General features: G+C 45.7%; 1 protein-coding gene across 1 annotated transcript; it reads right to left on the reverse strand.

Annotated features, from left to right (window-relative positions):
• Window positions 1-5,431: 5,431 nt before the first annotated feature.
• On the reverse strand, window positions 5,432-23,015 carry LOC142312251 (uncharacterized). The gene is made up of 5 exons (XM_075351180.1): window positions 22,519-23,015; window positions 22,314-22,437; window positions 22,133-22,230; window positions 21,845-21,935; window positions 5,432-7,383 (listed from the first exon to the last, which is right to left on the reverse strand). The coding sequence occupies exons 1-5, from the start codon at window positions 22,771-22,773 to the stop codon at window positions 6,251-6,253; spliced, it is 1,701 nt and encodes a 566-aa protein (XP_075207295.1). The 5' UTR covers window positions 22,774-23,015; the 3' UTR covers window positions 5,432-6,250.
• Between the last annotated feature and the right edge of the window lie 3,804 nt (window positions 23,016-26,819).

Genomic DNA, 26,819 nt, shown 5'->3' on the forward strand with positions numbered 1-26,819 from the left:
TAAACAACAATAATTATCCCTGACAATGCAACTACGGCCCTTAAACTGGCAGCATAGTTTGCTAGTATAATGGCTTAGTAACAATGAGTTTGAGTGTGCAAAGGGCAGGAGGGTACAGTGGCAGGGTTGTGGGTCTGGGTAGAGGAAAGGAAGCCTCCCTTTCTATCCCTCCTAATGGGGAAATGCAGCGAGGAAATCCCTGACCTTAGCTACACAGACGCTGTCATCTTGTGTAGCTGTTAAAATCTGTTTTCACGGACCTGACTGTCACCTATGGCTCTGACCCTGCTGGTATTAGCCCTTACAAGGACTAATAGAAACTTCTATCCCTATTCTGTATAGCGCTGTGTATAGAGTGTACACAGCAGTATCGGAGACAGGAGCTACACCAGTGGTGACTGACACCAAGAAGCAGAAGGCAGATAATGGCGTGCTGGAGGAAAATGTCCATTTTTATAATGCAGGGACATGTGACATGGACATCCTATCACACATGCCGTTGCTTCTCTGGCTAAAAGTCCACTTAGCTGTGTGTGTGTCTGGGATTGGCTGACATGCTGGCCCGCCCCACTACACGCGCGCGCTTAGGGAAGGAAGACAAGGAAAAAAAAAATGGCGATCGCCATTATCCAAACAGCAGTGATCTGAATGCGCTGTTCCCGCACACTATACACTGAAATTTCATAATAGTGAACAGAGTGACTTACACTATTACAGCGGAAAGCCAGCTAGTAATTAGCTTGTCTTTTTGCTGCTTGAACCGTTCTCGAACGCATCTAGAACTATCGAGCTTTAGCAAAAAGCTCGAGTTCTAGTTCGATCTACAACAGCCCCCAAAATCACTCGAACCGCGAACTGGAGAACCACGAACCGCGCTCAACTCTAGTCTCCAGTGCTTTCTCTCAAACCATTTTCTAGTGCTTTTTGAGGTGTGTTTTGGGTCGTTGTCTTGCTGGAAGACCCATGACCTCTTAGGGAGACCCAGCTTTCTCACACTTGGCCCTACATTATGCTGCAAAATTTGTTGATAGTCTTCAGACTTCATAATGCCATGCTCACGGTCAAGCAGTCCAGTGCCAGAGGCAGCAAAGCAACCCCGAAGCATCAGGGAACCTCCACCATGTTTGACTGTAGGGACTGTGTTCTTTTCTTTGAATGCCTCTTTTTTTTCCTGTAAACTCTATGTTGATGGCTTTTCCCAAAAAGCTCTACTTTTGTCTCATCTGACGAGAGAACATTCTTCCAAAACGTTTTAGGCTATGTGCGCACTAGAGCAAAATACCCGCGGATTTACCCGCGGATTTGCCGCGGAAATTTCTTGAGAAATGTCTGCAATCTTTGTGCAGACATTTCCCATGAAATTCTATGAGAAAAAAAAAAAAGCTGTGCGCACTGGTGCGGATTTTTCTCAAGAAAGTTTCTTGAGAAAAGTTTCTCGAGAAAGTTTCTTGAGAAAATGAACATGTCCATTAAATCCGCAGGTATCCCGCGGATTTCTGCAGTACAGACTGCAAAAATCCGCAGGGAACCACCCGCGGGAAAAATCGCGGCTAATCCGCGGCAAATCCGCATGCGGTTTTGCCGCGGATTTTTTCCGGAGGTCAGCAAATCTTCACTCCCAGAAGTTTCTTGAGAAGATTTTCTCGAGAAACTTCACATCTCTAGTGCGCACATAGCCTTAGGCTTTCTCAGGTAAGTTTTGGCAAACTCCAACCTAGCTTTTTTATGTCTCGGGGTAAGAAGTGGGGTCTTCCTGGGTATCCTACCATACAGTCCCTTTTCATTCAGACGCCGACGGATAGTACGGGTTGACACTGTTGTACCCTTGGACTGCAGGGCAGCTTTAACTTGTTTGGATGTTAGTCGAGGTTCTTTTTCCACCATCCGCACAATCTTGCGTTGAAATCTCTCGTCAATTTTTCTTTTCCTTCCACATCTAGGGAGGTTAGCCACAGTGCCATGGGCTTTAAACTTCTTGATGACACTGCGCACCGTAGACACAGGAACTTTCAGGTCTTTGGAGATGGACTTGTAGCCTTGAGATTGCTCATGCTTCCTCACAGTTTGGATTCTCAAGTCCTCAGACAGTTCTTTGGTCTTCTTTCTTTATTCCATGCTCAATATGGTACACACAAGGACACAGGACAGAGGTTGAGTCAACTTTAATCTATGTCAACTGGCTGCAAGTGTGATTTAGTTATTGCCAACACCTGTTAGGTGCCACAGGTAAGTTACAGGTGCTGGTAATTACACAAATTAGAGAAGCATCACATGATTTTTCAAACAGTGCCAATACTTTTGTCCACCCCCTTTTTTATGTTTGGTGTGGAATTATATTCAATTTGGCTTTATGACAATTTTTTTTTTCATTGAAGACAAATTAAATGAAGATAATAATACCAAAGAATTTGTGATTGCAATCATTTTCAGGAAGAAACTGAGTATTGTCTAATAGAATTGCAGGGGTGCCAATACTTTTGGCCAGCACTGTAGATGGATAGTCAGATAAATAGATAGTGGGATAGATAGATAATGGATAGATAGATAGATAGATAGATAATCAATAGATTGATGGATAGATAATTGATAGATGGATAGACAGATAATGGATAGATAATCAAGGGATAGATACCGTATTTTTCAGACTATAAGACGCACCCTGGTTTTAGAGAAGGAAAATAAAATTTTAAGCAAAAAATGTGGTCATGACACACTGTTATGGGGCGAGGATCTGCTGACACTAATATGGGGGTAATGTCCCCAAATTCTCTACTAAGGTAACTCAACCTGGTAATGATCCTCCTTCCTTGTATATATATGTCCGTCATCCTGGTATATCCCCGATCCTGCTATATACCTCATCCTGGTATATGACCGCATCCTGCTATATACCCCCATCCTGGTATATGGCCGCATCCTTCTATATACCCTATCCTGGCATATGGCCACATCCTGTCCTGCTATATACCCCATCCTGGCATATGGCCTCATCCTGCTATATACCCCCATCCTGGTATGTGCTCCCATCCTGCTATATACCCCCATCCTGCTATATATCCCCATCCTGGTATGTGCTCCCATCCTGGTATATACCCCCATCCTGCTATATACCCTCATCCTGGTATATGCCATCATCCTGCTATATACCCCTATCCTGCTAAATACCCCCATCCTGCTATATGTCCTGCATTCTGTGGCACACAAAAAAAAAAAATAAATAAACGTTTATATTCACCTTTCCTTGCTCCACGCAGCATCGCTCCTCCTCATGTCTGTGCCGACAGCAGCGTCGCTGACCTGTGTGGAACCGGCCACGATCCCTGCAGCTCCGCGATCTCCTCCTGTCTGTGCCGGCCGCGGCTGTGTGTGGACACGTGTGCACAGCGATGACGTCATCGCTGTGAGCACCGCTAGTCTCCACACACAGCCGCGGCCGGCACAGACAGGAGATTGCGGTGCTGCAGGGGAACGGTGAGTATACTGATTCACTGCACATCGCGCTGATGATGATGCACGGGGGGGGCAGTGAATACAGCCGTACATGATAACGCCAGGCTGTAGTTGCCAGGGGTGATCATGTGGGCTGGCTGTTTAGTATGCGCGCATCCCCCGCCCACCTGTCAGCGCCAACTTCAGCGCTGAGAGATGAGCGGGAGGATGGGCATGCATATGTAATGAGCGGGTCCACGTGGTCACGGCAGGCACTACTGCAGCCTGCTCGTGCCCCCGATGACCCGCTCCACCGCAGCAACCTTATTCTCCGCAGCCCTACATTCGGACTATAAGACGCACCCCCCCACTTTCCCCCAACATTTGGGTGAAAAAAGTGCTTCTTATAGTCTGAAAAATACGGTAGATAGATAGATGGATAGAGAGATGAATAGATTGATGGATAGATAATTGATAGATAGATGGATAGAGAGATAGATAGATAGATAGATAATGGATAGATAGATAATAGAGGGATAGATATTACAGCTTTATTTATGATGTTTGTGTTTCCCCCCACCACAGTATTTCTCAAACAGCAGTGACCCTGCGGGACCTTGGATCTCAGTTCTCACAGGGTCACTGCCGGTCCATGACGCTGGAGAGACCCTGTGAGGACACACTGAAATTCTCGAGAGTGGTAATGTGTTCACATTACCGACTGTAAGAAATGATCTGTTGTGACCCCTGCAGTTTCGTTAACGGAGCTGCATTGAGCACTCGCTCACAGATGCCGCTGGATCAGTGTGGATTACGCCCGAGCTGTATGTTTGGGGGGGGGGGGGGTTAACAAAGTGGTGAAAGGGGGGCTTTGTTTTTTTATTTAAAATAAAGGATATTTCGGTGTGTGCTTATTTACTTTACTTACAGATTAATCATGGAAGGTGTCTCATAGGCACCGCCCGTGATTAACCTAGGACTTAGTGGCAGCTATGGGCGGCCATTAACTACTTATTACCCTGATTGCCACCGCATCACGGTAACGGAAAGAGCCGGTCACACGCCGGCACTGTCACATCTAATAGATGCGACATTCTCGGGGCAGCTGCAGGCTGATATTCTTGGCTGCGAGAGGGTTGGGGGCAATAACAATGGCCATTGCCCTCCCCAGCCTGAGAGTATCAGGCCGCCGCTGTGTGCTCACCTTGTCTGGACAGTAAAAATATAGCAGAGCCCACGCTTTTTATTTTTATTTTTTTATTTTTAATATGTACAATTTGATTTCTATGTGTCTGTGCGTTATATATGTATATATGTGTGAGTGTGATGTGTGTGTTTGAGCGCACTATATAATTACCAATTCTATTAATTTTTTTTACATCGATGCTGATTCTGCTGTACCACGCCATCTTCAGTACTTCTTAAACGCCACTGAAAATAGAGGAACTTCCTCTTCCTGTCATAATGACATCATTTCCTTGCAAAACGCAGGGTAGTGATGAACATTATGTCCCAAAAAACACGAAATACTGCAGGAATAACACAGCAAATTATATGCGTTTCATTGCATTTGCCTACCTGCGTTATTCCCTGCGGTATTTCATGATTACATTACAGTGAATGGAGTGAAGTGCAGCAGGTACCTGTGGAAAAGAAGTGACATGCACAATCTTTTTCTCAAGAAATTCTGCAGAAAGAATTTTCTTGACAAGAAAAACGCAGTGTGCGCACAGCTAATTTTTTTCCCCATAGGTTTTGCTGGGGAATGTCTGCAAAAAGATTACAACCATTTTCTCAAGAAATCTCTGCAGCAAAAACGCAAAAAAAAACCCATGGGTAAAAACGTAGCGTGCACACAAGGCCTTAGATTGTTATGTCAGGCCTTACAGAGGAAAAATGGATATACTTTTGGAAAAAATAGCAAATAGATAAAGCTTTGTTAGTGAGAAATTGCAGTAATAAGAGTATTGTATCCAAGATATTTAATGCCATAATGAGGGAACAGGTTGGGCGACCTCTGCTCCAGCAAAAAGGAAATGGAGGAAGAAGAAATGAAGAACATTAGTTTAGATACTCAGACTTTATTGGAAAAAATGTTTTGGCTGCCAGGTTATTGGGACAATTTAGTAAGTATTTACAATCAGAGTCCCCTTAGACCCTATAATATGTGTATTGGGGAATAGAGAAGGGGGTCAGATGCCAATGATGATGCGAAAACTACTAAACTTAGCGGAAAGTGATAATAAAATCTCGATCACATCAGATGTTCCCACAAAGAAGGAATGGATAGTAGATGGAAATAGTAATTTATAATATGAACATGTTTATTATTGTAGTATAGAGAAGTTACAGACATTGTTCAGACATGGAGATTGTGCGCTGAAAGTGACTGTAATGAATGGCAGATCGCGGAGGTTGGGAGTTAGGAAGAAGAGGGAGAAGGAATGTTGTGTATTTTGGGGGGAGGGTTGTAATACTCTTGTCCCTACAGTAAATATATAACAATGTGAAATAAATACAAATGGAATATTGTTTTTTTATTTGCTTTTTAGAAATCAGACGGTATTATTAACTATATATTTTCAAATTCTAATGTAAATTCTAATGTGTTTTCCCTTTCTTGTTTACTTTACTTTGTCTCTTTTGTGTTTTCTTGTTCACATTGTCAAGTCTATACTTTCTCTCCATATGAATTTTTCTTAGTGGTCAAAAAATTATAACTTAGGTAAACATTTCTCACCTTCTAGGTATGATAATGGCTTCTACCCTTGTGAGTTTTGTGATGTTTAAAAATATCCTATTTGTGTGTAAAATATCTCCCTTATTCTAAACATGTCAAGGGTTTCTCCCCTGCGTGAATTATTTGGTGTTTAGTAAGACCTGATTTTTCTGCAAAACATCTCCCACATTCTGAACATGAAAAAGGCTTCTCCCCTGTGTGAATTCTTTGGTGTGTAACAAGATTTGATTTCTTTGCAAAACATTTCCCACATTCTGAACATGAAAAAGGCTTCTCCCCTGTGTGAGTTCTCAGATGTATAACAAGACTTGATTTCTCTGTAAAACATTTCCCACATTCTGAACATGAAAAAGGCTTCTCCCCTGTGTGAGTTCTCTGGTGTCTAAGAAGATGCGATTTTTGGTTAAAACATTTCCCACATTCTAAACATGCATATGGCTTCTGCCCTGTGTGACTCCTCTGATGTGTAACAAAATTTGATGTTTTAACCAAACATTTCCCACATTCTGAACATGAATATGGCATCTGCCCTGTGTGAGTTCTCAGATGTATAACAAGACTTGATTTTTCTGAAAAACATTTTCCACATTCTGAACATGAAAAAGGCTTCTCCCCTGTGTGAGTTCTCTGATGATTAACAAGAGGTGATTTGGTTTTAAAATATTTCCCACATTCTGAACATGAAAATGGCTTGTCCCTTGTGTGAGTTCTCTGATGTGTAACAAGTTTTGACTCATGTGCAAAACATTTTCCACATTCTGAACAAGGAAAATGCTTCTCCCCTGTGTGAGTTCTCTGATGTGTAACGAGATGCGACTTTTGGTTAAAACATTTCCCACATTCTGAACGTGAAAATTGTTTCTTCGCCATGTGAGTGCTCTGGTAACTAACAGACTCTGAAGGAAATCTTCTCTCCCCTGTGTGAATTTTTTTATCGATTTTTCGATATTCTGAAGTTGAAAATGGCTTCTTTCCTGAAAGAACACTCTGATTTTTAATGCCTCTTTTGTGACATTTATTTTTCGTAATAGTCTGTGATGAATCAGAAGGCAAGACTTGTTTAAAAGAATCAGATGATAGATCTTTGCTGTGAAGGGATGATGGTAAGTCTGGTACAGTGACATTCGCTTCAGTTATACCTTGTGTAATTTCAAGGTCATCTGATTTTAAAGTTGAAGATGTCAGTTGTGCCTCTAATCTCCTGGTACAGTCATCTGCCAAGAATAAAAACTATTTGTAATAATATATTCAAATTTCAGTATATCATTTATAAAATAGCTTGCAAAGCCTTTGCCGGTGTCCCCACACTGTCCTGCACGCTTTTCCTGGTGGGGACTCCAGCACACTTACCCTCCTGGCCACTCAATGGTGGCTTCCATCACCCCAGTCCCTGCCACCATCCCCCAGGGCCTGCACACACCATGCAGAACTCTTTAGAGTGCACTTAGGCTGCGAGCAGCTATTCTGAAAAGACCTTGCCCTAACTAGGAAGTGTCTCTCAACTTATGGCTGAGAGGCACAAGGTATTTAAGGCACCCTCACCCTATGGAAGGTGCCTGGGCAACATGGTCTATCCTTATATACAGTATTCTAGAATACTGTATATAAGAACCCAGGCCTCACTGTATAACGTTACAACACTTTTATTATACTCACCTACGGGGCAGTCCAGTCCAATGGACGTCGCTGCTCTCCGGTCTGGCGCCTTCTGTCTGCTGCGATTGGCGTCCTCCTTTTATATCATTGAGCCGTAAAAATTAAAAAAACATTTTTTACCACAAACTTGTTGCTTTAACCAGGTAGCTTTTTTTTCCACAAGGATATCAGGAAAAAATGCACCATATCATTTATTGAGCGATTTATCCTGAGTACGCTGATACCCCTTATGTAGTCAAAAACTACTTTGAGGCAGTGAAGAAGGAGCGCAATATTTGAGATCAGATTTAGTTGGAATGGTTTTCCGGCGCCATGTCACTTTGGCAAAGCCCCTAAAGTGCCAGAACAGAAGAAACCCCCCACAAATGACCCCATTTTACAAACTGCACCCCTCAATGAATTCAGCCATGGGTGCAGTGAGATATTGACACCCCAGGTGTCACAAAATGTTATACTATTGGGCAGTGAAGAAAAAATAATTACATTTTACTACAAAAATGTTGCTTTAACCCTAGATTTCTAATTTTCACAAGAGGAATAGGTAAGAGAAAAAAAAGGACCCATAATGTGTTGCACAATTTCTCCTGAACATAGCAATACCTCACATGTGACTGTACAGTAGTTTGGCTGCACCGCAGGCCTCATTAGGGAAGGAGTGGCATTGATTTTTGGAGCACAGATTTTCCTAGAATAGTTTGCAGACTCCATTTGCAGAGCCCCTATGTGGCAGAACAGAAGACACCCCCTTCAAGTGACCACATTTTGGAAATTACACCCCTCTACGAATTCATCTACGAGTGTAGTGACAATTTAGTCTCTGAAAAACACCCATGGTGTCAAACTCAGTGACTGTTGCAGAATTAAAAATTGCAAACATTTACATTTTGGATCAGTTCCCATATACCCTTTGGTCTATGCAGAGCGCTTACATCGGGAGTTCCATCTACATCTCTGAAATACATGATTCATGTGAAACCCACGACAGATCCATTCACCAATGAGGCAGCAGAGTTACTCTGGACTCCATTTGGCCTCTGTTCAGCGGTGTCCGGCTTTTAAATGTGAACAAAACCTGCTGCTGATCGTACTGTTGTGCACGCTGAAAAAGATGCATAAAAATATGGACTCAGCTGGATCACAAGCCAGATGTGAGGTGAAAGTGACTCGCTCTGCCTCACTACAGTGAATTTTCCGTTGGGAATTATGTTTGAATCCTGTTTTTTCAGAGATTTACACGTAATCCCCAATGTAAGTGCTCAGTGTAGAGCGCCAGATCAATATCAGCAGTGCCAGACTGCGAGCTTTTAGTGGCAGAATGAATAAATCAATAGCAGTTGAAGAACTGGCTTTATTTATTTATCTATTACTCCATCCACCTTGCAGTATAGGTGATTAGGCGGCTTTATTCCCCTGGTTAGCATGATTACAGCAATACCAGGTTTAAATCGTTTGTTTTTTTTTAGGTTCGGTGACTATCACATTAAAAATACTTTTTACAAAATAAAGATTTTTTTGCATCACTGGATTTTAAAGGCTATAGTTTTTTTTTTTCTGCTGACAGTCATACGAGGGCTTGTTTTTTGCAGGATGAGTTGGAGATTGTATTGGTACCATTTTGGTAAACATAATATATTTTGATTGCTTTATATTCCACTTTTTGTGAGTCAGTATCAAGAAGAAACAGAAATTCAGGAATTGTTTTTTTTTTGTTTTTACACCGTTCACTGTGCTGTAAAAGTCGTAATACAGCTTTATTATTTGGGTTTGAAAGATTACAGGGATAACTCATTTATACAGTTTTATGTTTTGCCGCTTTTACACCCTAAAAACAATTTCATAGAAAAAAAAAAAAAAATTTATATTGTATTCTGAGATAGTTTTTTTATTTTTTGCTGATGCAGCTCTATGATAGCTTGTTTTTTTGCGGGACAAGATGACGTTTTCAGCAGTACCATTTTTATTTATATATGACTTTTTGATCATGTTTTATTCCACTTTTTTGGGCAGCTGAATAATGAAAAGACATAATTTTTGCTATATTTTTTATTTATTCTTTTTACTGTGTTCACTGAAGGGGTTAACTAGTGTGACAGTTTTATTGCTCGTGTTGTTATGGACGCGGAGATACCAAACAGCAGTTTGTTTTATTTTTTTACATAAATATATTTATTGGAATAATTTTTTTTTTGTTCATTTTCCCCAAATCTGTTTTAGTACTTTTAACATTTTTTACTTTACGTAGTCCATTTATGGGACACTAAGCTTCTGTGATCTGATCACTGATATAATTTACTGCAACGCTTGATCACTTTTAAGTGTGAAAGCTGTAGCAGCAGCTCTGACACTTCGCCTCACAGCATGCATCGGGCATGGTATGCGAGGCAATTCTTACCTCAGTAACCCTAGGTCGTCATGGTGACGACCCAGGGTTACCACGGCAGCGATCAAGCCCATGATCACATTTCAGGGGCCCAATCGCCAGGGAGAGGTAAGTGATTTCTCTCCCTTCATCCTAAATGATGCGATCGCCTTGATCGCAGCATTTTTGGGGTTACACTGCCGTAAGTGGCGCAGGCACAGCTCCTGGCAGTGAGAGCTGGTTTCAACTCTAAGATCTGCCGGTGGCCCGGCGGCAATCGAAGGAGGAACCCCAGCGATCGTCACTTCGCCTCACATACCATGCATCCGGCATGGTTTTTTGTGAGGCGTTCCATAGCTGGGTGACCCGGGCTCGTCAGGGTAATGACCCAGGGTTGCCATGGCAGTGATTGGATCCTTGTAATGCGATTACAGGGACCCAATCGCCAGGGAGAGGCAAGCAATTCCTCACCCTGCTTCCTGAATGCTGTGATCGTATTGCTCACAGCATTTAGAGGGTTAAACTGCCGGAAGCAGAGTGGGGACTGCTCCTGGCAGTGACAGCTGGGTCCTGGCTACAAGATAAGCCAGAGACCCGGCAGCAATCGCTGGGGTACAGCACAGGAACCCCCGCAATTACATGACATACTGGATATGTCCTTGGTCAGAATGGCACTGACTTTCATGACATACCCAACAGGTGCAATGTCATGTAAAGGTTAATACCCATGACGGCCACTATGAGTATCGGGTAATGCCCTTTGGACTCAGCAGTGCTCTGTTGGTTTTCTAGGAAATCGTGAACAATATCTTCCGAGATCTGCTCCACTCATGTCTAAGGGTGTACATGGTTGACATTCTTGTATTCTCTTCTGATCTGCCAATGCACAGGAGGAATGTTCTACAGAGGCTGAGGGAGAATCGTTTATATGCCAAATTCTACACTGTGTGCAGAATTATTAGGCAAATGAGTATTTGATCACATGATACTTTTTATACATGTTGTCCTACTCCAAGCTGTATAGGCTTGAGAGCCAATTACCAAATAAGTAAATCAGATGATGTGCATCTCGGTAATGAGGAGGGGTCTGGTGTAATGACATCATCATATATATGGTGTGCTTAATTATTAGGCAACTTCCTTTGGCAAAATGGGTCAGAAGAGAGATTTGATGGGCTCTGAAAAGTCTAAAATTGTGAGATGTCTTGCAAAGGGATGCAGCAGTCTTGAAATTGCCAAACGTTTGAAGCGTGATCACCGAACAATCATGTTAAATAGCCAACAGGGTCGCAAGAAGCATGTTGGGCAAAAAAGGCGCAAAATAACTGCCCATGAATTGAGAAAAATCAAGCGTGAAGCTGCCAAGGTGCCATTTTCCACCAGTTTGGCCATATTTCAAAGCTGCAACGTTACTGGAGTATCAAAAAGCACAAGGTGTGCCATACTCAGGGATATGGCCAAGGTAAGGAAAGCTGAAAATTGGATCATGCCATGCAGATAATAGAGAAATTTGGAGAAGTTTCGGGACTGACCATTAATTGGTCTAAATCGAGCCTCTTTAAAATGGATGGGGAAGTAGCCTGGACAAATGAGGATACTGGGGCTAACAAATTGAAGAATGTGGACGAATTTAAATATCTAGGTATCCAGATATCTCTGCCAGTAGAAAAATACATACAGGTGAACTTATGGCCTCTCCTTAAAAAATTGAGAGCCAAGGTGGATGCCTGGAACAAGCTACATTTGTCAGTTGTTGGAAGGGTTAATTTGCTAAAGATGGTAGTAATGCCTAAACTCCTATACATACTGCACAATGCCCCTGTTTGTATTTCAAGGAAAAGATTTAAAGGGATAACCTCGCTGTTTAGGGACCTGGTGTGGGGTAAAAAGCAGCCTAGGGTGAGATTAGAGACTTTACAAAGGCCGAAGGATGAGGGGGGTCTAGCAATCCCAAATCCGGAATTGTATTATATAGCGGCGCAATGTCAACACCTCAGGGGTTGGTCTGATCGAGAGAAAGATGGGGGCATTAAAGAAGTACTGGAATACATAGTGGGTAGAAGTCCATTGGTAATGGGACTAGAGGATGGTGCGGTGGGGCTCCTGGGTAGAACATCTCCTACAATGGCACTTATAAATAAGACCTGGGATAGGCTGAAAAGGGTGAGAGGGGTGACCCGGTTAACCAAGTTTACACCTATCTGGGATAACAGTAATCTCCCGGAGATTCAGAAAATGGGGAATATTGAGGAGTGGAGACGCAAGGGTGCGATATACATGCATCAGATATTGGACGGGGGAATTGTGAAATCGTTCCCACAGTTACAGAGTGAGTTTCAGTTACCGGCGTCCGGCTGGCTCCACTACAGACAATTAAAACATGCGATTGCAGCCCAAGCGGCTAAACAAAGTGTGGCCATACAGACTGACCTGGTACTGGAGTATGTGTGTAAGGGCGGAGGAAGCACTAAAGGGATCATTTCTGGCACATATAAAGATATACTACATACCTTTCTTTTAGACTACCCAATTAAAGCTAAATCTAAATGGGAGGAGGAAGTTGGGCCGATAACGGAGGAGGTGTGGGAGAGTATCCTGGAGTATGTCCCTAAACTTTCCATGAGCGAACCAGCCAGACTGTCTCACCTATAAGTGATTCACCGGGTATATAGGTCTCCTTTACTGATGTTTAAAATGGGGTTGAAAAGGAATTCGGAGTGTCCAAGGTGTCAGGGATCTAACGCAGGTATTTTTCACATGATGTGGTCTTGTCCGAGACTGGTCTCCTTTTGGACTAAGGTTATCCACAAGATAGGAAGAACATATGGGTGTGTCCTCCCCAGGGAACCAGTGATATGCCTATTGGGATATGTTGAGGAGCTTGGGGTGGAAAATACTATGAAAATTGTCATTGCTAGGCTGCTGTATGCGGCAAGAAAGCTAATCGCCAGGTCCTGGATTAAAAAAGACCCCCGACCAGGGGAGAGTACATTAAAAGGGTGAAATGTATTCTTCAGCTGGAACGGGGAGTGTATGAAAGAAGGGGGAATGTTAAAATGTTTGAGAAGCTATGGTCTCCTTGGCTGCAATGCGAATAAGACGAGTGATGGACCAATAAACTGGTCTGGGACCGGGATAGCCGTCTGAGACCTCTGATGTGTGTGTTTTGTTTTATTTGTGTTACTAGTTGTTCCTCCTGCACAACGGGATGGTTGCTATACTGCAGTTGAAGGGTGTCCTAAGTGTGTACTAAATGGGATGTAGTATCGGGGAGAAATGTTACTGCCGGGGTGGGGGAGGGGGCGGGATGGGGAGTTAAAGGGGTAATAGATGTGATAAATTTAATTTGGATGCCGATTTGTTATTCTGTTGTATGTATTCTGTTTTAATAAAAAAGTATCTGATTTAAAAAAAAAAAAAAGGAAAGCTGAAAAATGACCAACTTTGAACAAGAAACATAAGATAAAACGGCAAGGCTGGGCCAAGAAATATCTTAAGACTGATTTTTCAAAGGTTTTATGGACTAATGAAATGAGAGTGACTCTTCATGAGCCAGATAGATGGGCCAGAGGCTGGATCAGTAAAGGGCAGAGAGCTCCACTCCGAGTCAGACGCCAGCAAAGTGGAGGTGGGGTACTGGTATGGGCTGGTATCATGAAAGATGAACTTGTGGGACCTTTTCGGGTTGAGGATAGAGTGAAGCTGAACTCCCAGACCTACTGCCAGTTTCTGGAAGACAACTTCTTCAAGCAGTGGTATAGGAAGAATTCGGTATCGTTCAAGAAAAACATGATTTTCATGCAGGACAATGCTCCATCACATGCATCCAACTACTTCACAGCGTGGCTGGCCAATAAAGGTCTAAAAGATGAAAAAATAATGACATGGCCCCCTTGTTCACCTGATCTGAACCCCATAGAGAACCTGTGGTCCCTCATAAAATGTGAGATCTACACGGAGGGAAAACAGTGTTTGGGAGGCTCTGGTGGCTGCTGCACAAAATGTTGATCGTAAATAGATCAAGCAACTAAAAATCTATGGATGGTAGGCTGTTGAGTGTCATCATAAAGAAAGGTGGCTATATTGGTCACTAATTTTTGGGGGTTTTGTTTTTGCATGTCAGAAATGTTTTTCTAAATTTTGTGCAGTTATATTGGTTTACCTGGTGAAAATAAAGTGAGATGGGAATATATTTGGTTTTTATTAAGTTGCCTATTAATTCTGCACAGTAATAGTTACCTGCACAAACAGATATCATCCTACGATAGCCAAATCTATAAAAAACAAACAAACTACAACTTCCAAAAATATTAAGCTTTGATATTTATGAGTCTTTTGGGTTGATTGAGAACATAGTTGTTGATCAATAATAAAAAAAATCCTCTAAAATACAACTTGCCTAATAATTCTACACACGGTGTAGAAGCGCCTTTTTGAACAGACTTCCCTTCCATTCCCGGGCTACATTATCTGGGACATTAGTTTGAAAATGGATCGGGAGAAGATGTCGGCAGCTCTGAAGTGGCCTCATCGTGACGGAGTGAAGGCAATTCAGCAGTTCCTGGGTTATGCCAATTATTACAGCCAATCCAATCTGCAATTCTTGTTCTCCTCATCACAGCTCTGACCCACCAGGGGGCAAATCCCAAGATGTGGACTTCTGAAGCAGAGAGTGCATTTATTGCCATCAAGCAGGCCTTATCATTGGCTCAGGTGCTGCAAAGGCAAGAGATTAAAACATTTTTTCATGAAAATTGATGCTTTGCCTCCAGATCCGATGCCATCCTTGTGCAGATGCCGGTTTTCAGTAAGAGAATAACCTGCTGCTTCTTCTCCAAAGCCTTTGATGGCTTCCTGAGCGCAACTCTACTCGAATGGCAACTGAGAATTTTTGGTGAACAAGATGGCTCTGCAGATGTGGCTATACCTACTGGCCATGAGCGGTGCATTTTGTGGTCATCCACACTGACCACAAAAACTTGGCCTACCTACAAAGGCTGAATCTGCGCAAAGCCCGATGCTTGCTGTTCTTCACCTGCTTTGAGATTGTTCTACATTTCCGGCAGGCCTAAAAGAATGTCAAGGTGGATTTACTCTCTAGGTCGTTTCTGTTGGCTGACCAGGAGGTAGACTCATATAATGCAGAACCATAGTCCTATATGTATTATAATGCAGTCCCATAGTCCTTCATATTGTATTATACAGCCCCATAGTCCTCCATGTATAATGCTCCATCGCATTCCATGTATAAAGTGTCCTTCATATTGTATTGTGCAGCCCCATACTCTTCAATGTACAATATACCCCTATAGTCCATGTAGAAGGTAACCCCATTAGTTCTCCATATAATGTAGCCCCCATTGTAAGTGTGCCTCAGTAACTTCCCAGATAAATGCGTGCCTCTAAGTTGGCCAGTCAGAAGACAACTTTGCTCATCTCGCAGCACTACTGGTGGCCAACGCTGCAAAAAGACATTATGGAATTGTGACTCAGCCTGTCTCGCGTATGCCTGCAATAAGACCACTAAGAAGCTTCCAGCTGGTCGACTAATAGCCCTACCTGTGCTGTCCGCTTTTTGGGTACACATGTCTACTGTCTTAATCATTGATCTGCGGGTATCCTCTGGTTACTCAGTCATCTGGGCAGTAGTAGACAGGTTCTCTAAAATGGGCCACTTCACTCCATTGTACGGTCTTCCTTCTGCTCCTGTGCTTGCTGAGCACTTCATCCAGGACATCTTCCTCCTGCACGTCTGTACTCTCCACATTGTCCAATTCACATCTCAGTTCTGGAGGGTTGCTTATAAGCTGCTGGATGTCACTTCTCATCGGCCTACCATCTGTAGTCTAACAACCAAGTGGAGCAAGTCAACCAGGTCCTCATATATTTCCTGTGGCACACCACAGTGATTGGATCAAGCTACAACCATGGGTGGAGTTCTCCTATAATAATCACTTAATTCCTTAGCCAACTCTCCATTCCTCATAGTATCTGGACAGCAGCCTAAAATCCATCTCCCTGCTGTTATCACCTTTGGCAACCCTATGGCCGATGTTCTTGTCCACGGATTCTATGACGTCTCGGCTAACGGGTACTTTACACGCTGCGATATTGCTATCGATATCGCTAGCGAGCGTACCCGCCCCCGTCGGTTGTACGTCATGGGCAAATCGCTGCCCGTGGCGCACAACATCGCTAACACCCATCACACGGACTTACCTTCCCTGCGACGTCGCTGTGGCCGGCGATCCGCCTCCTTTTCAAGGGGTCGGTTCGTGCGGCGTCACAGCGACGTCACACGGCAGCCATCCAATAGCAGAGGAGGGGCGGAGATGAATGGCCGGAACATGCCGCCAACCTCCTTCCTTCCTCAATGCCGCTGAACGCAGGTAAGGAGATATTCGTCGTTTCTGCGGTGTCACACATAGCGATGTGTGCTGCCGCAGGAACGACGAACAACATTGTACCTACAGCAGCAACGATATTTGGAAAAGGAGCGACGTGTCAACGAGCAACGATTTTTCACGTTTTTCCACTCGTTGATAATCGCTCCTTGATGTCACACGCTATGATGTCGCTAACGGCGCCGGATGTGCGTCACTAATGACGTGACCCCGACGATATATTGTTAGCAATGTCGCAGCGTGTAAAGCACCCTTAAGACCATTGTCTCCCTGGAGCAGTGCTCCATCAAGATGAAAAGGCATGTGAATGAGACACCTCTGGATCCTCCTACGTTCCATCCCAGAGACAAGGTGTGGGTTTCTTTTAGACATGTTTGCCTCAAGATGCCTTCTTACAAATTGGGTCCCCACTTTATTAGTCTCTTTGAGGTGCTTTAAAAGTTCAACAATGTGTCCTATAAGCTGAAACTTCCAGTCTCCTTGCGGATCCCCAACTCCTGTGTGTCTCTCCTCAAGCTTGTGGTCCTGAGCCGCTACTTCAAAACCTACTGGTACTCTGCCTTCACAAGTCAGTGCGGAAGACATCTTTGAGGCAAAAGGCATCCTTGTCATGAAAAAGGTGAAAGGTAAAACCCTCTTTTTGGTTGATTGGATGGGGTTTGGTTCTAAGGAAGGGTCATGGAAGCCCAAGGAGAATATAAATGCCCCTCTTCTTCTGAAGAGATTCCATTCAGGCCTGGAAAAGGAGGGGCATGAGGGGGGTGATGGTACGTTAACGCTGTTACCGGCAGTCTTGCCCTGTTTTCCTGGCAGGGATACAGGCATACATATCCGCCCAGCGGTGGCTTCCGTGTCCCCTATACCTGCTGCATTCTTTCAGGGCCTGTATCCTCCATGCCTCCATGTTGTGGTATCACTATTTATTTTAAGAGTATCCAAATGTAATGTTTGAACACTTCTGAAATTTGCCAAAAATGTAAAATTAGCTTTTTTTTTGTTTTTTGTAATACTGTATATACTCGAGTATAAGTCAAGGTTTTGAGCCCATTTTTTTATGATGAAAACACCCTCTTGGCTTATTCTCAAGTGAGGTTCCCAAAAAAAATTCTCACCTATCCTCCGTTCCCGCTGTATCCTTTTACCAGCTTCTTGAGGATCTCAGGCACATAGATCCCTCCATAAATCACAGCCATAGCAGGGGCCGCCACTGTTGCCATCAGTGCTTTACTTCCTTTGAATAATTTGTGGCCCCCTGCACCGGCCAAGGTCACTGAGGGGTCCATGTGCCTGCATTCTTCAAGAAGCAGGTAAGAGGACTAGTGAAAATAAGTTGTGTGTGTGAAAAACTGCATCATAGGGACAAGAAGGAGACCGGAATGAGGACATTACTAAACAATGGTCACAAGGATGGGCACATTACTAGAGGGCACATTACTACAGAAGACAATATGGGCACATTACTACCAGTAGCTGCTAAATGTCCCACCCTAGGCTTATACTCGAGTCAGTAAGTCTTCCCAGTTTTTTTGTGGTAAAATTAGGGTCTTAAGCTTATACGCGAGTATATACAGTAAATGAAAAGCAAAATCAACCTAATATTACAGCAAAGATAAAGTAGAATATGCCACAGAAAAAAAAATCTCAGAAACACTGGGATCAGATTAAAGCATTACAGCATGATGCTACGTGGGGCAGCGTGATGCTCTATGCGGCAGCATAATGCTGTCAATACCATTCCCTTGAGAAAGCCACTATAGGCGAAATGCTCATGGAGGCTTCCGGGGCTCCTAAGGAGGGCAGTCTCATTAAATATGGGCAGGCTGACATTCCAGCATTGACATACCCTACTATGTGAGTTGTTTTTGTGGGTAGATCCACTATGGCTAATTTAGTGGTGATATATACACATATACACACACACACACACAATCCCAACCTGAGACTGATGCTTTGTGATCAGAGATTTTATTTTGAATGTAATTGGAATTTGTTGGGGCTCCTCCCATACTAGTGGGATTTATGTCTATAATTTTCCTCCTTATATTTTAACCTTTGTACAGTTATTTGATATATGCGTTTTTAAAAGAATTTTTCAATAAATGATATATTCTAGTGGATGTGTTACTCCATTTTTTTGGTTTGATTTCACATTCTAGAATACTGTATGTAAGAGCCCAAGCTGCTCTGTATAACGTAAAAAACACTTTTATAATACTCACCTGAAGGGGGTCTGGTCCGATGGATGTCGCAGGTCTCCAGTCCGGCACCTCTGCTGCGATGCCTGTCCGCCTTCTGCCCAGCCCAATGTGGATGACGCCTCCTATGTCATCCACACAGGTCGGCATTTCGGTCCTGTGCAGGCGCACTTTGATCTGCCCTGCTGTAGTATTGTAGTGTGCATGCACGGGTGGTCTTTAACCTTTCCTCACGCCTACATATTACATTACTTTGATCTGCCCTCAGCAGGGTGCGCCTGCTCAAAACCGCAATGCCGGCCTGTGTTGATGACATAGGACGCATCATTTAAATGGGCCTGCGAAGAAAGAAAAAAAGACGCCCATTGCAGCAGAGAGAAGGCGCTGGACTGGAGAGCGGTGACACCCATCGTACTGGACCGCCCCCTAAGTGTTTTTTTACATTATACAGAGCAGCCTGGGCTCTTATATACAGTATTCTAGAACGCTGTATATAAGGGCTCACTGGTGGTGGCCGCAGCTTATAGTGGCCAAATCTGGTGACCGGTTCCCTTTAACCATTACAAAGGTGTTATCATGTAAACTGACAGATGTCAGATTGGAGAAATGGGGCCTGGATAGGAGTAGAAAACTGGCTGCAGTGGAAAGCCATGAAATAAGAGCGGCTTTGGTACTAACTACTATAGAGAAAACTGTGACTATAGACAATAACACAACTAATAAAATGACCGCCCTCCGCCCGACAGCCTTCACCGTCAGTGATTTAGTAACTAGAGGTGACACATCTGGAGTAATTACAGTATGTGGCTCGGAGGCTCTCGGCAATCCAAACTATTGTAGATATTGTCTGATGAGATTCTTAAAGAAATATTAGACATTTATTTTCTGCCTCTCGGACTCCACAATGGACGGCTCCAGTACAAGTTCTTATATAATGGACATTTGTGGAATTCAGAGAAAATATCTTTCAGGCTCTTGAAGGTAAAAATATCAGAACTTTATGTGTTATTACTTTCCTTTTTTTCCTAATTACATTTTGGAAATCATGTGGGTGGGCTGCCCGGCCTCCATGTACCCACTGTGGGGTAATTCTAACCTCCCTCATATGTTATAGTTACCCTGTGCTGAACTTTGGATATAAACGCCCCTATCAGCACATTCAGCAGAAGGGAGAGAAGGAAGATCCATCAATAAGATGCCGAGATTCTAGGAAGATGGATTCATTGCTCTCAGTGGCAGAAATAAGAATCTTGTAGTTATGATACTTATTAATGGTGAATAAAAATAAAATAAATGATTTTACAAAGCAAGCTTTCCAGACTACTGAGGTCTCTTCATCAACTACAAGATTATTATTAGTTTCTCCCACTGAGAGCAATCAATCTTTATTCACCTGGTGAACACGGCACCAAACTAAGAATCTAGGACGTCACCAGCATCATTACCCTCCGCTTTCTCTTAGGGGTCCACCATACAGATTAGATTCTTCTTCCCATGATTTTCTAAGTTGTCTGCACATTCTACGTACGCTGTCATTTGGCTTTACAGATTAGAGATCTGAGCAGCTAAGGGTCAACGTCTTCTAATTTCAGGGGATAGGGTGGATCCTACCTGTAAGATCTGGCTGATACACATCTCACTCCAACAGAAGGGCGTCCAATGGCCAAAATAATGGGGACAGTTTTGGGTGGAGGAGCATGTGGTGGTCTAGCAGCAGAATGGGGACCATTTGATATAGCTAGAATACAACCCTGATAAAGCAGCCAGAGCCGGTGACTGAGAAGAATTTGTGACTTCTCTGCATTTAGTGGTCACTAGGGCTGAGCGGATCCAGACTATAGAAGTCCGGATCCGCGCGGTTTCAATGATATCTGGGTGCCGGACCCGGGCCCAGGATTCCAGGTGCACAATCTGGATTCGGTAATTAAAGTAAAAATAAACAAAAGAAGAAATAAGTGAGAGTTTCACACATACCGAGACTTTGTGTCATAGCGGCACACTGCTTCCGGGTCGCGCAGTCACTTCCTGTACTGTGCATGTATACACACAGCTTTCCGTATTTTCCCCGCCCACCGGCCGTCCTCTCGTCTGTGATTGGTTGCAGGCTGACGCGCCCCCAGCCTGTAACAGTATCTGCCTGCAGTCATCGCGGCTCAGTAATAGGCTACACTCATAGCTGGCGGTCTTCTCTATGGCTGCTAGCTGTGAGATGTAGCAGAGCTGGATGTCTCGTCGTGGGATCTCGTGTGGATTACGCGGGAGCTGCAGGGTGTCGGGGGTTAATAAAGAGGTGAAGGAGGGTGCATTTTGTACTTTATTCCAAATAAAGGATTTTTGTCTGTGTTTATTTATATTCATTTACAGGTTGTGTGATGCAGGTATCTTATAGACGCCTGTGCCATCACAAACCTAGGGCTTAGTAGCAGCTGTGCACTGCTATTAACCCCTTATTACGCCGATTGGCATCGCATTAGGCCAAAAGGAAGGGCTGGTAATGCACCGAGATTGTCACATCTAATAGATGGGGCAATACTGGGCGACTGCGGGCTGAGAATACCAGCCCCCAGACAGCTTTATCATGGCTGGGGATGAAAATAAGGGGAAACTACACGTCGTTTTTGTTTTAATTATTTATTTAAATAAATATTAAAAAAAAAAAAAAAAAGCAGGAGTCACGCTTGCGAGGGATACAATGCATTCCCCGCCCTCAAGCTGTCCTGCCTCCTGTGATTGGTTGCAGTCAGCTGATGCGCCCCCACCCTAAGTGGCAGTGTATCTAACGGCAACCAACTACACGCGCCAGTGGGCATGCAAATTAGCGATTATTGAATTGTCGGCTCCGGAAGAGAAAAGTGTGACCCGGAAGGTGTTTGCCGCCATGACACCGCCTCGGTGAGTATGCCGCACTCGCTCCTACCCCCCTATACCCTCCACAAACATTTTTAATCTCCAGATTTTGGTCCCCATTGACTTAGATGGGCACCGGATTCCAGAGCGGACTCTTTTTAAAATCGGCAGTGATTTGTGGGGAGTTCAATCAGCTTTAGTGCTCACTACTCACCTGGGCGATTATCTGTAGGAATCTCCTCTTTACTCCGCTCATCACCCCTCACATATGTCTCTGTAGTATTAATATGGGTCAGATCTTCCCCCTGAAACAAATATTGTAAAAGTCACAGACAGATGGAGAAGTCCCATCTATGACCAGCTCTAATCCTGCCATCTCCACCGCTCTCATTACACAAGTATAACACATATAATACTGGAGGATAAAACAAGACTGAGCACAAGACCTTCACAGCCGTCTACACATCATAGGGAGATTTCATGGCACCTTCTCTCCATCTACCTGATGATCCTGAGGAACATCGGGATCTTCTTGTTTACAGTCCTGTGGGAGAAGAGGACGGGGACATCTCTCTGGCGTTGTCCTCTTACTGGATAGAACTGGAGGAGACACATACAGGGGCTGAATTCATTCCTTACATACAGCTAATTATAGGCCGTGTGTATTTAGTCCTGTCTATTACCTGGTGATGTGAGGGGCTGGGGAACCTCCATCATGACGTCCTTGTACAGATCTTTGTGTTCTTCTAAATACTCCCACTCCTCCATGGAGAAATAGACGGTGAAGTCCTGACACCTTATAGGAACCTGACACATACAATGATACCGTCACCCCCGATCCCTTCAGAGCGTTACTGTATAATGTCCCAGCATTCCCAGCAGTGTCACCTCTCCAGTCAGCAGCTCAATCATCTTGTAGGTGAGTTCTAGGATCTTCTGGTCATTGATGTCCTCATGTATCGGGGGGTGAGGTGGAGGCCCCGTGATTGGACTCAGGGGTCTTCCCCATCCCTCAGACACAGGGGCCTGACAGCGCTCACTAGAGGTCTTCTTCACTACTGTGTAATCCTGGTTATGGAGAGACACAGTAAGAAATCTCACTCCAGACATTTCCAGAGTCCTCACCTCTCCAGTTCTGTCCATCTGTTATTCCCATAGATAAGAATGGTGTAATGTGACGTCATCAGAATCTCTCACCTCTCCAGTAAGCCGGAAGAGGATCTCTAGGGTGAGGTGTAATATCCTCTCCGCCATCTTGTCCCTGTCCATATCCATCCTTCACGGGGCAATCAGGAGAATTCTCTTCTATAGAGCGATTGTTCTCCCCCAGCATCTAATGTGTATGGAGCCTGAGCCCAGTAATGGGGAATCTCCACACACCTCCACCTGCAGAGCCGCACACTAGATATATGGCTGCTCTGTGCTTCCAGGACCTGTGATGATGTCACATGGAGGGGAGGAGTCAGGGGTCACATGATCAGCTCTTCCATGTAGGACCTGTGGTGATGTCATGCCCATGTGACCATGTGGGAATGATATCACAAGAAGGGGCGGGATTTTCCTTCAATGCAGACTGAGCGGCTGCAGATGAGCCATTTTCTTTCCTAAGGCTAGGTTCACATTTCCGTTGTTTATGATCAGTCACAATCCGCGGCTCTTGTAAACAACGGAATCTGTTTGATGGATTCCTTTGTTTCCATAGACTTGTATGAGCGGCGGATTGTGACTGATGATGCTGCGTTGCATCCTCCGCCCGACTGATCAGTCGTGGAACGACTGACCGTCGGGCGGCAGGAACGCAGCATGTAGCGTTTTTTGAGCAGCGGAATCCTTTTGATTTCACTGCGCATGCTCTCTCTCGGCGGCCGAACGATCAGCTGATCGCCCGGCAGCCGGCTTCTGTGAGCGATCAGATGATCACCCGGTGGCCGGCTGCTGAGAGCGACCAGCTGATCGCTCTCATTAGCCGGCCACCGGGAGATCATCTGATCGCTCTTAAATGCCGACCGCCGGATGATGAGCTGATCGTTCTCCCTGTCTCTTGTTTTATAATGGAATCCACTTTCTCTTACAATTATTGTCATCCGTTGTACAACGCATCAGTCACAAGCGTTAAGCAACGCATGTGACTGATGCAAAACAACGGAAATGTGAACCTAGCCTTACAAAGGACTTAGGCTCTGTGTCCACGTGTGCGTATTTGCATGCAGTTACGCTGCGTTCTGCACTGCGGCGTAACTGCATGCGTCCTGCGTCCCCAGCACAATCTATGAAGATTGTGAATAATCCATGCGCACGTTGCGTTTTGTAACACAGTGATTTGCATGTTGCCAAATCACTGCGTTCTAAAAAGCAACATGTCACTTCTTTCGTGTGCTTTGCGTGCAGCCCCCGCTCTGTCTATGGGAGAGGCTGCATCCAGAGCGCATGAAATCGGCTTTCATTACGCAGTGTTTCTGCAGCGAAACGTGTGCGCACGTGTGCTGTTCAAATCGCTGCAGAAATTTCTGCAGGTACAGAACGCAACGTGGGCACATAGCCTAAGTGTGGGTGATCTGAGAAGATGTTCAGTGTTTTAGGGGTCCAGATGACTGGATGTTCCTACAGGGGGGCTGCTACTTGTAAGGGGTTGAATATTGGTGTGGGGGAGGGCTGAACAGGGAAGGGGGTGATATTGGTGCATGGTGCTCATATAGTGATGGTTAGTTCGGCTCTTATTGGTGATCTGGTTCCCATGGCTCCTGTCACCAAAAAGAGCCGGCTCTTTTGGATTGTTCATGGATCCCTATTAAATATGTGTTTACCTCAGGTGAACACATATTTAAGATTATATTAATGCCGTCGAAAACCCAATTAAATTGTTGAGTGTTCAGGGTTTTGCTCAGGTGGGTGGGGATTCATCCACTGAACACCTGACTTTTACGCCCAGTGAGAGCCAGTAAAACAATTTAATGCCTCTCTCTGGGGGGGCCGGCTCATCCCAGTCACAATGTGGCGCCCTGGTCGTCACAGGTACTGCAACACACACCCCCACCCCGAGACAGGCACATCAGCCAGACACAAAATCCTTGTTGCCTCCCTCCAGGGGCTGATGTCCACACCAGGTGGGGTGGAGCCAGGCGGTTGGCCCCACCCACTGAGGAGTTCACAGTCCTGGAGGCGGGAAAAAGGAAGTGAGAGCAGAGGAGAGTTGAGTTAGGGAAGGAGTGAAGTAGTAGTGGAGGAGCAGACTGACCCTGTCCGGGTGTTTGGCCCGGGCACTAAGAGCAAGGTTGGCAGACGGTGGTGGCCGTCTGCAGGAGAGGCGAATCAACGCGGAACCGTAGGACCGGGGACGGGCGGTGGTCCGCCGGTACCGAACCGGGGAGCGAAGTGAAGCCAGCACACACAGGCAGGGCCTGCGGACCCCGACCAGGCTTGGAGTCGCCGTTAAAGGTCAAACCCGTCAGTGACCGGAACCCCAGGGGTTTCCTAGCAGCCAAGTCCCGATAGAAGAACCGTTCGACCAGCAGAAGGAAATACAGCTACCGCCACAGCTAGAATTCCAAGGGCCAGCGCCTGCGGGCAAAAGGGCTCCTCCGGCACATATATACGCCGGGGAGCAGGTTGCAGGTGGGAAGCCACCGGAGCCGAACAAACACTAAGGTGCAGGGAAAGGCAGCCACCATCAACCGTCCGGGAGAAGCTACAGCAGCCGGCTGCGGGACCCGTCCATCCAGCCGTTTGGTTTACCAGAGACTTTGCGTACATTTCTGGCTGAGTGAGTACAACCGTGCCATCCGGCACCGTGCCACGCTGCCCCTGCGACCCTGCACCTCACCAACCCTGCCTCTCCGTCGCCTCACCGGGCCCCGGGACCACCAACCCCTACCCACGGAGGGGGAAAGCAACACCCCAGCTGCTCCCTACCATCGCTCCCGGGAACCCCGTCATCAGCAGCAGTGGTGCCCACCTTCACCACAACCCGTGGGTGGCGTCACGGACTAAATCCCCAAACCAAACTACCCCTTTCACTCACAGGCGAGGAGCATCGCTCGAGTCCCCGGATCCGGCCCACCGCTCGAGCCACCGAGCCGTCATCGCAGCAGCGCCGGACCCGAGTGTTGGCGAGCGCATCGGCCTCCCTGCCCGCGACAACTTGGCGTCACGAACAGGATCTTACCGTTCTACCGGCTGGTAGAAGTGCGCCTTGTGCCCTGCCGGCGGTGTCCGGCCGAAAAATTTCAGAATCCGCCATCTTGGGCGCGAAGGTTTTCCCGCTCGAGCATCTTCAAGAGCAGTGGAGGCGCGAAAGCCGAAGCCCCGCCCTTGAAGAGGAGGTGCCGAGAAAAGACCAAGGGGGAGCGGTAACAAGATGTCTGCGCCCGATGGAGCCGCTGGAGGAGTGGCGGCCGCAGCGGCACCAGCGGATGGGAATGGGCCCGCCCATGCTCCGGTCACACGAGCAGGGGAGGCCGTGGCCCCCGCCGTTGCTCAGGTGATGCCGTTCTCTCTGCCCTATGTGCCCGGAGCTACCTGGCTGCCGCAGTACGACGGGAAACCTGATGCTTTACAGGTCTTCCGGAAGAAACTTAACCCGGTCCTTGAGTTGCATCCTCTGACGAATAGACAACATGCAGCGGTAGTGCTGGGGCAGCTAACCGGCGCGGCTGAGCAGGAGACAGAGACCTGGACCGAGGGGGACCGGTCCTCAGTGGCCACCATCTTTGAAAAACTTCAGATCGCCTTCGAGACCCGCACCGAAGCAGAGCTGCGGATGCAGTTTTATCAATGTCAACAGCGGCCTGCAGATAGTATCAGAGACTCTGCCTTGCGCCTGCAAACCTCCCTCTGTGTACTGAAGCAGGTAGATACCATTAATGATGCGGACAGTAACAAAATGTTAGTCGAGCAATTCGTACAGGGACTGGGATCCCCGGAGGACCGCAAGCAGCTTCGGCTGTGGGCCCTAGAACACCCTGACGTGGACTTTGCCGTGCTGAAAGAGCGGGCCATCAAAGCTCTGCAGCCCCCAGCACCAGACGTCCCTGAAGTGGCGCCATGGCCAGCTGAGATGGCTCCCATCTTGGTAGCCCCTCCTCCCCCAGCTCCCTCGGCCGCTGCAGCCCCTGGCGGAATGATGGAGGAGCTGGCTGCTCAGGTCCGTCGCATGGATGGAGACCTCGCTAAGATTTTCACCGCACTCCAGC

Source organism: Anomaloglossus baeobatrachus, chromosome 5 (genome assembly GCF_048569485.1).
Source record: "Anomaloglossus baeobatrachus isolate aAnoBae1 chromosome 5, aAnoBae1.hap1, whole genome shotgun sequence".
Lineage (NCBI taxonomy): Eukaryota > Metazoa > Chordata > Amphibia > Anura > Aromobatidae > Anomaloglossus > Anomaloglossus baeobatrachus.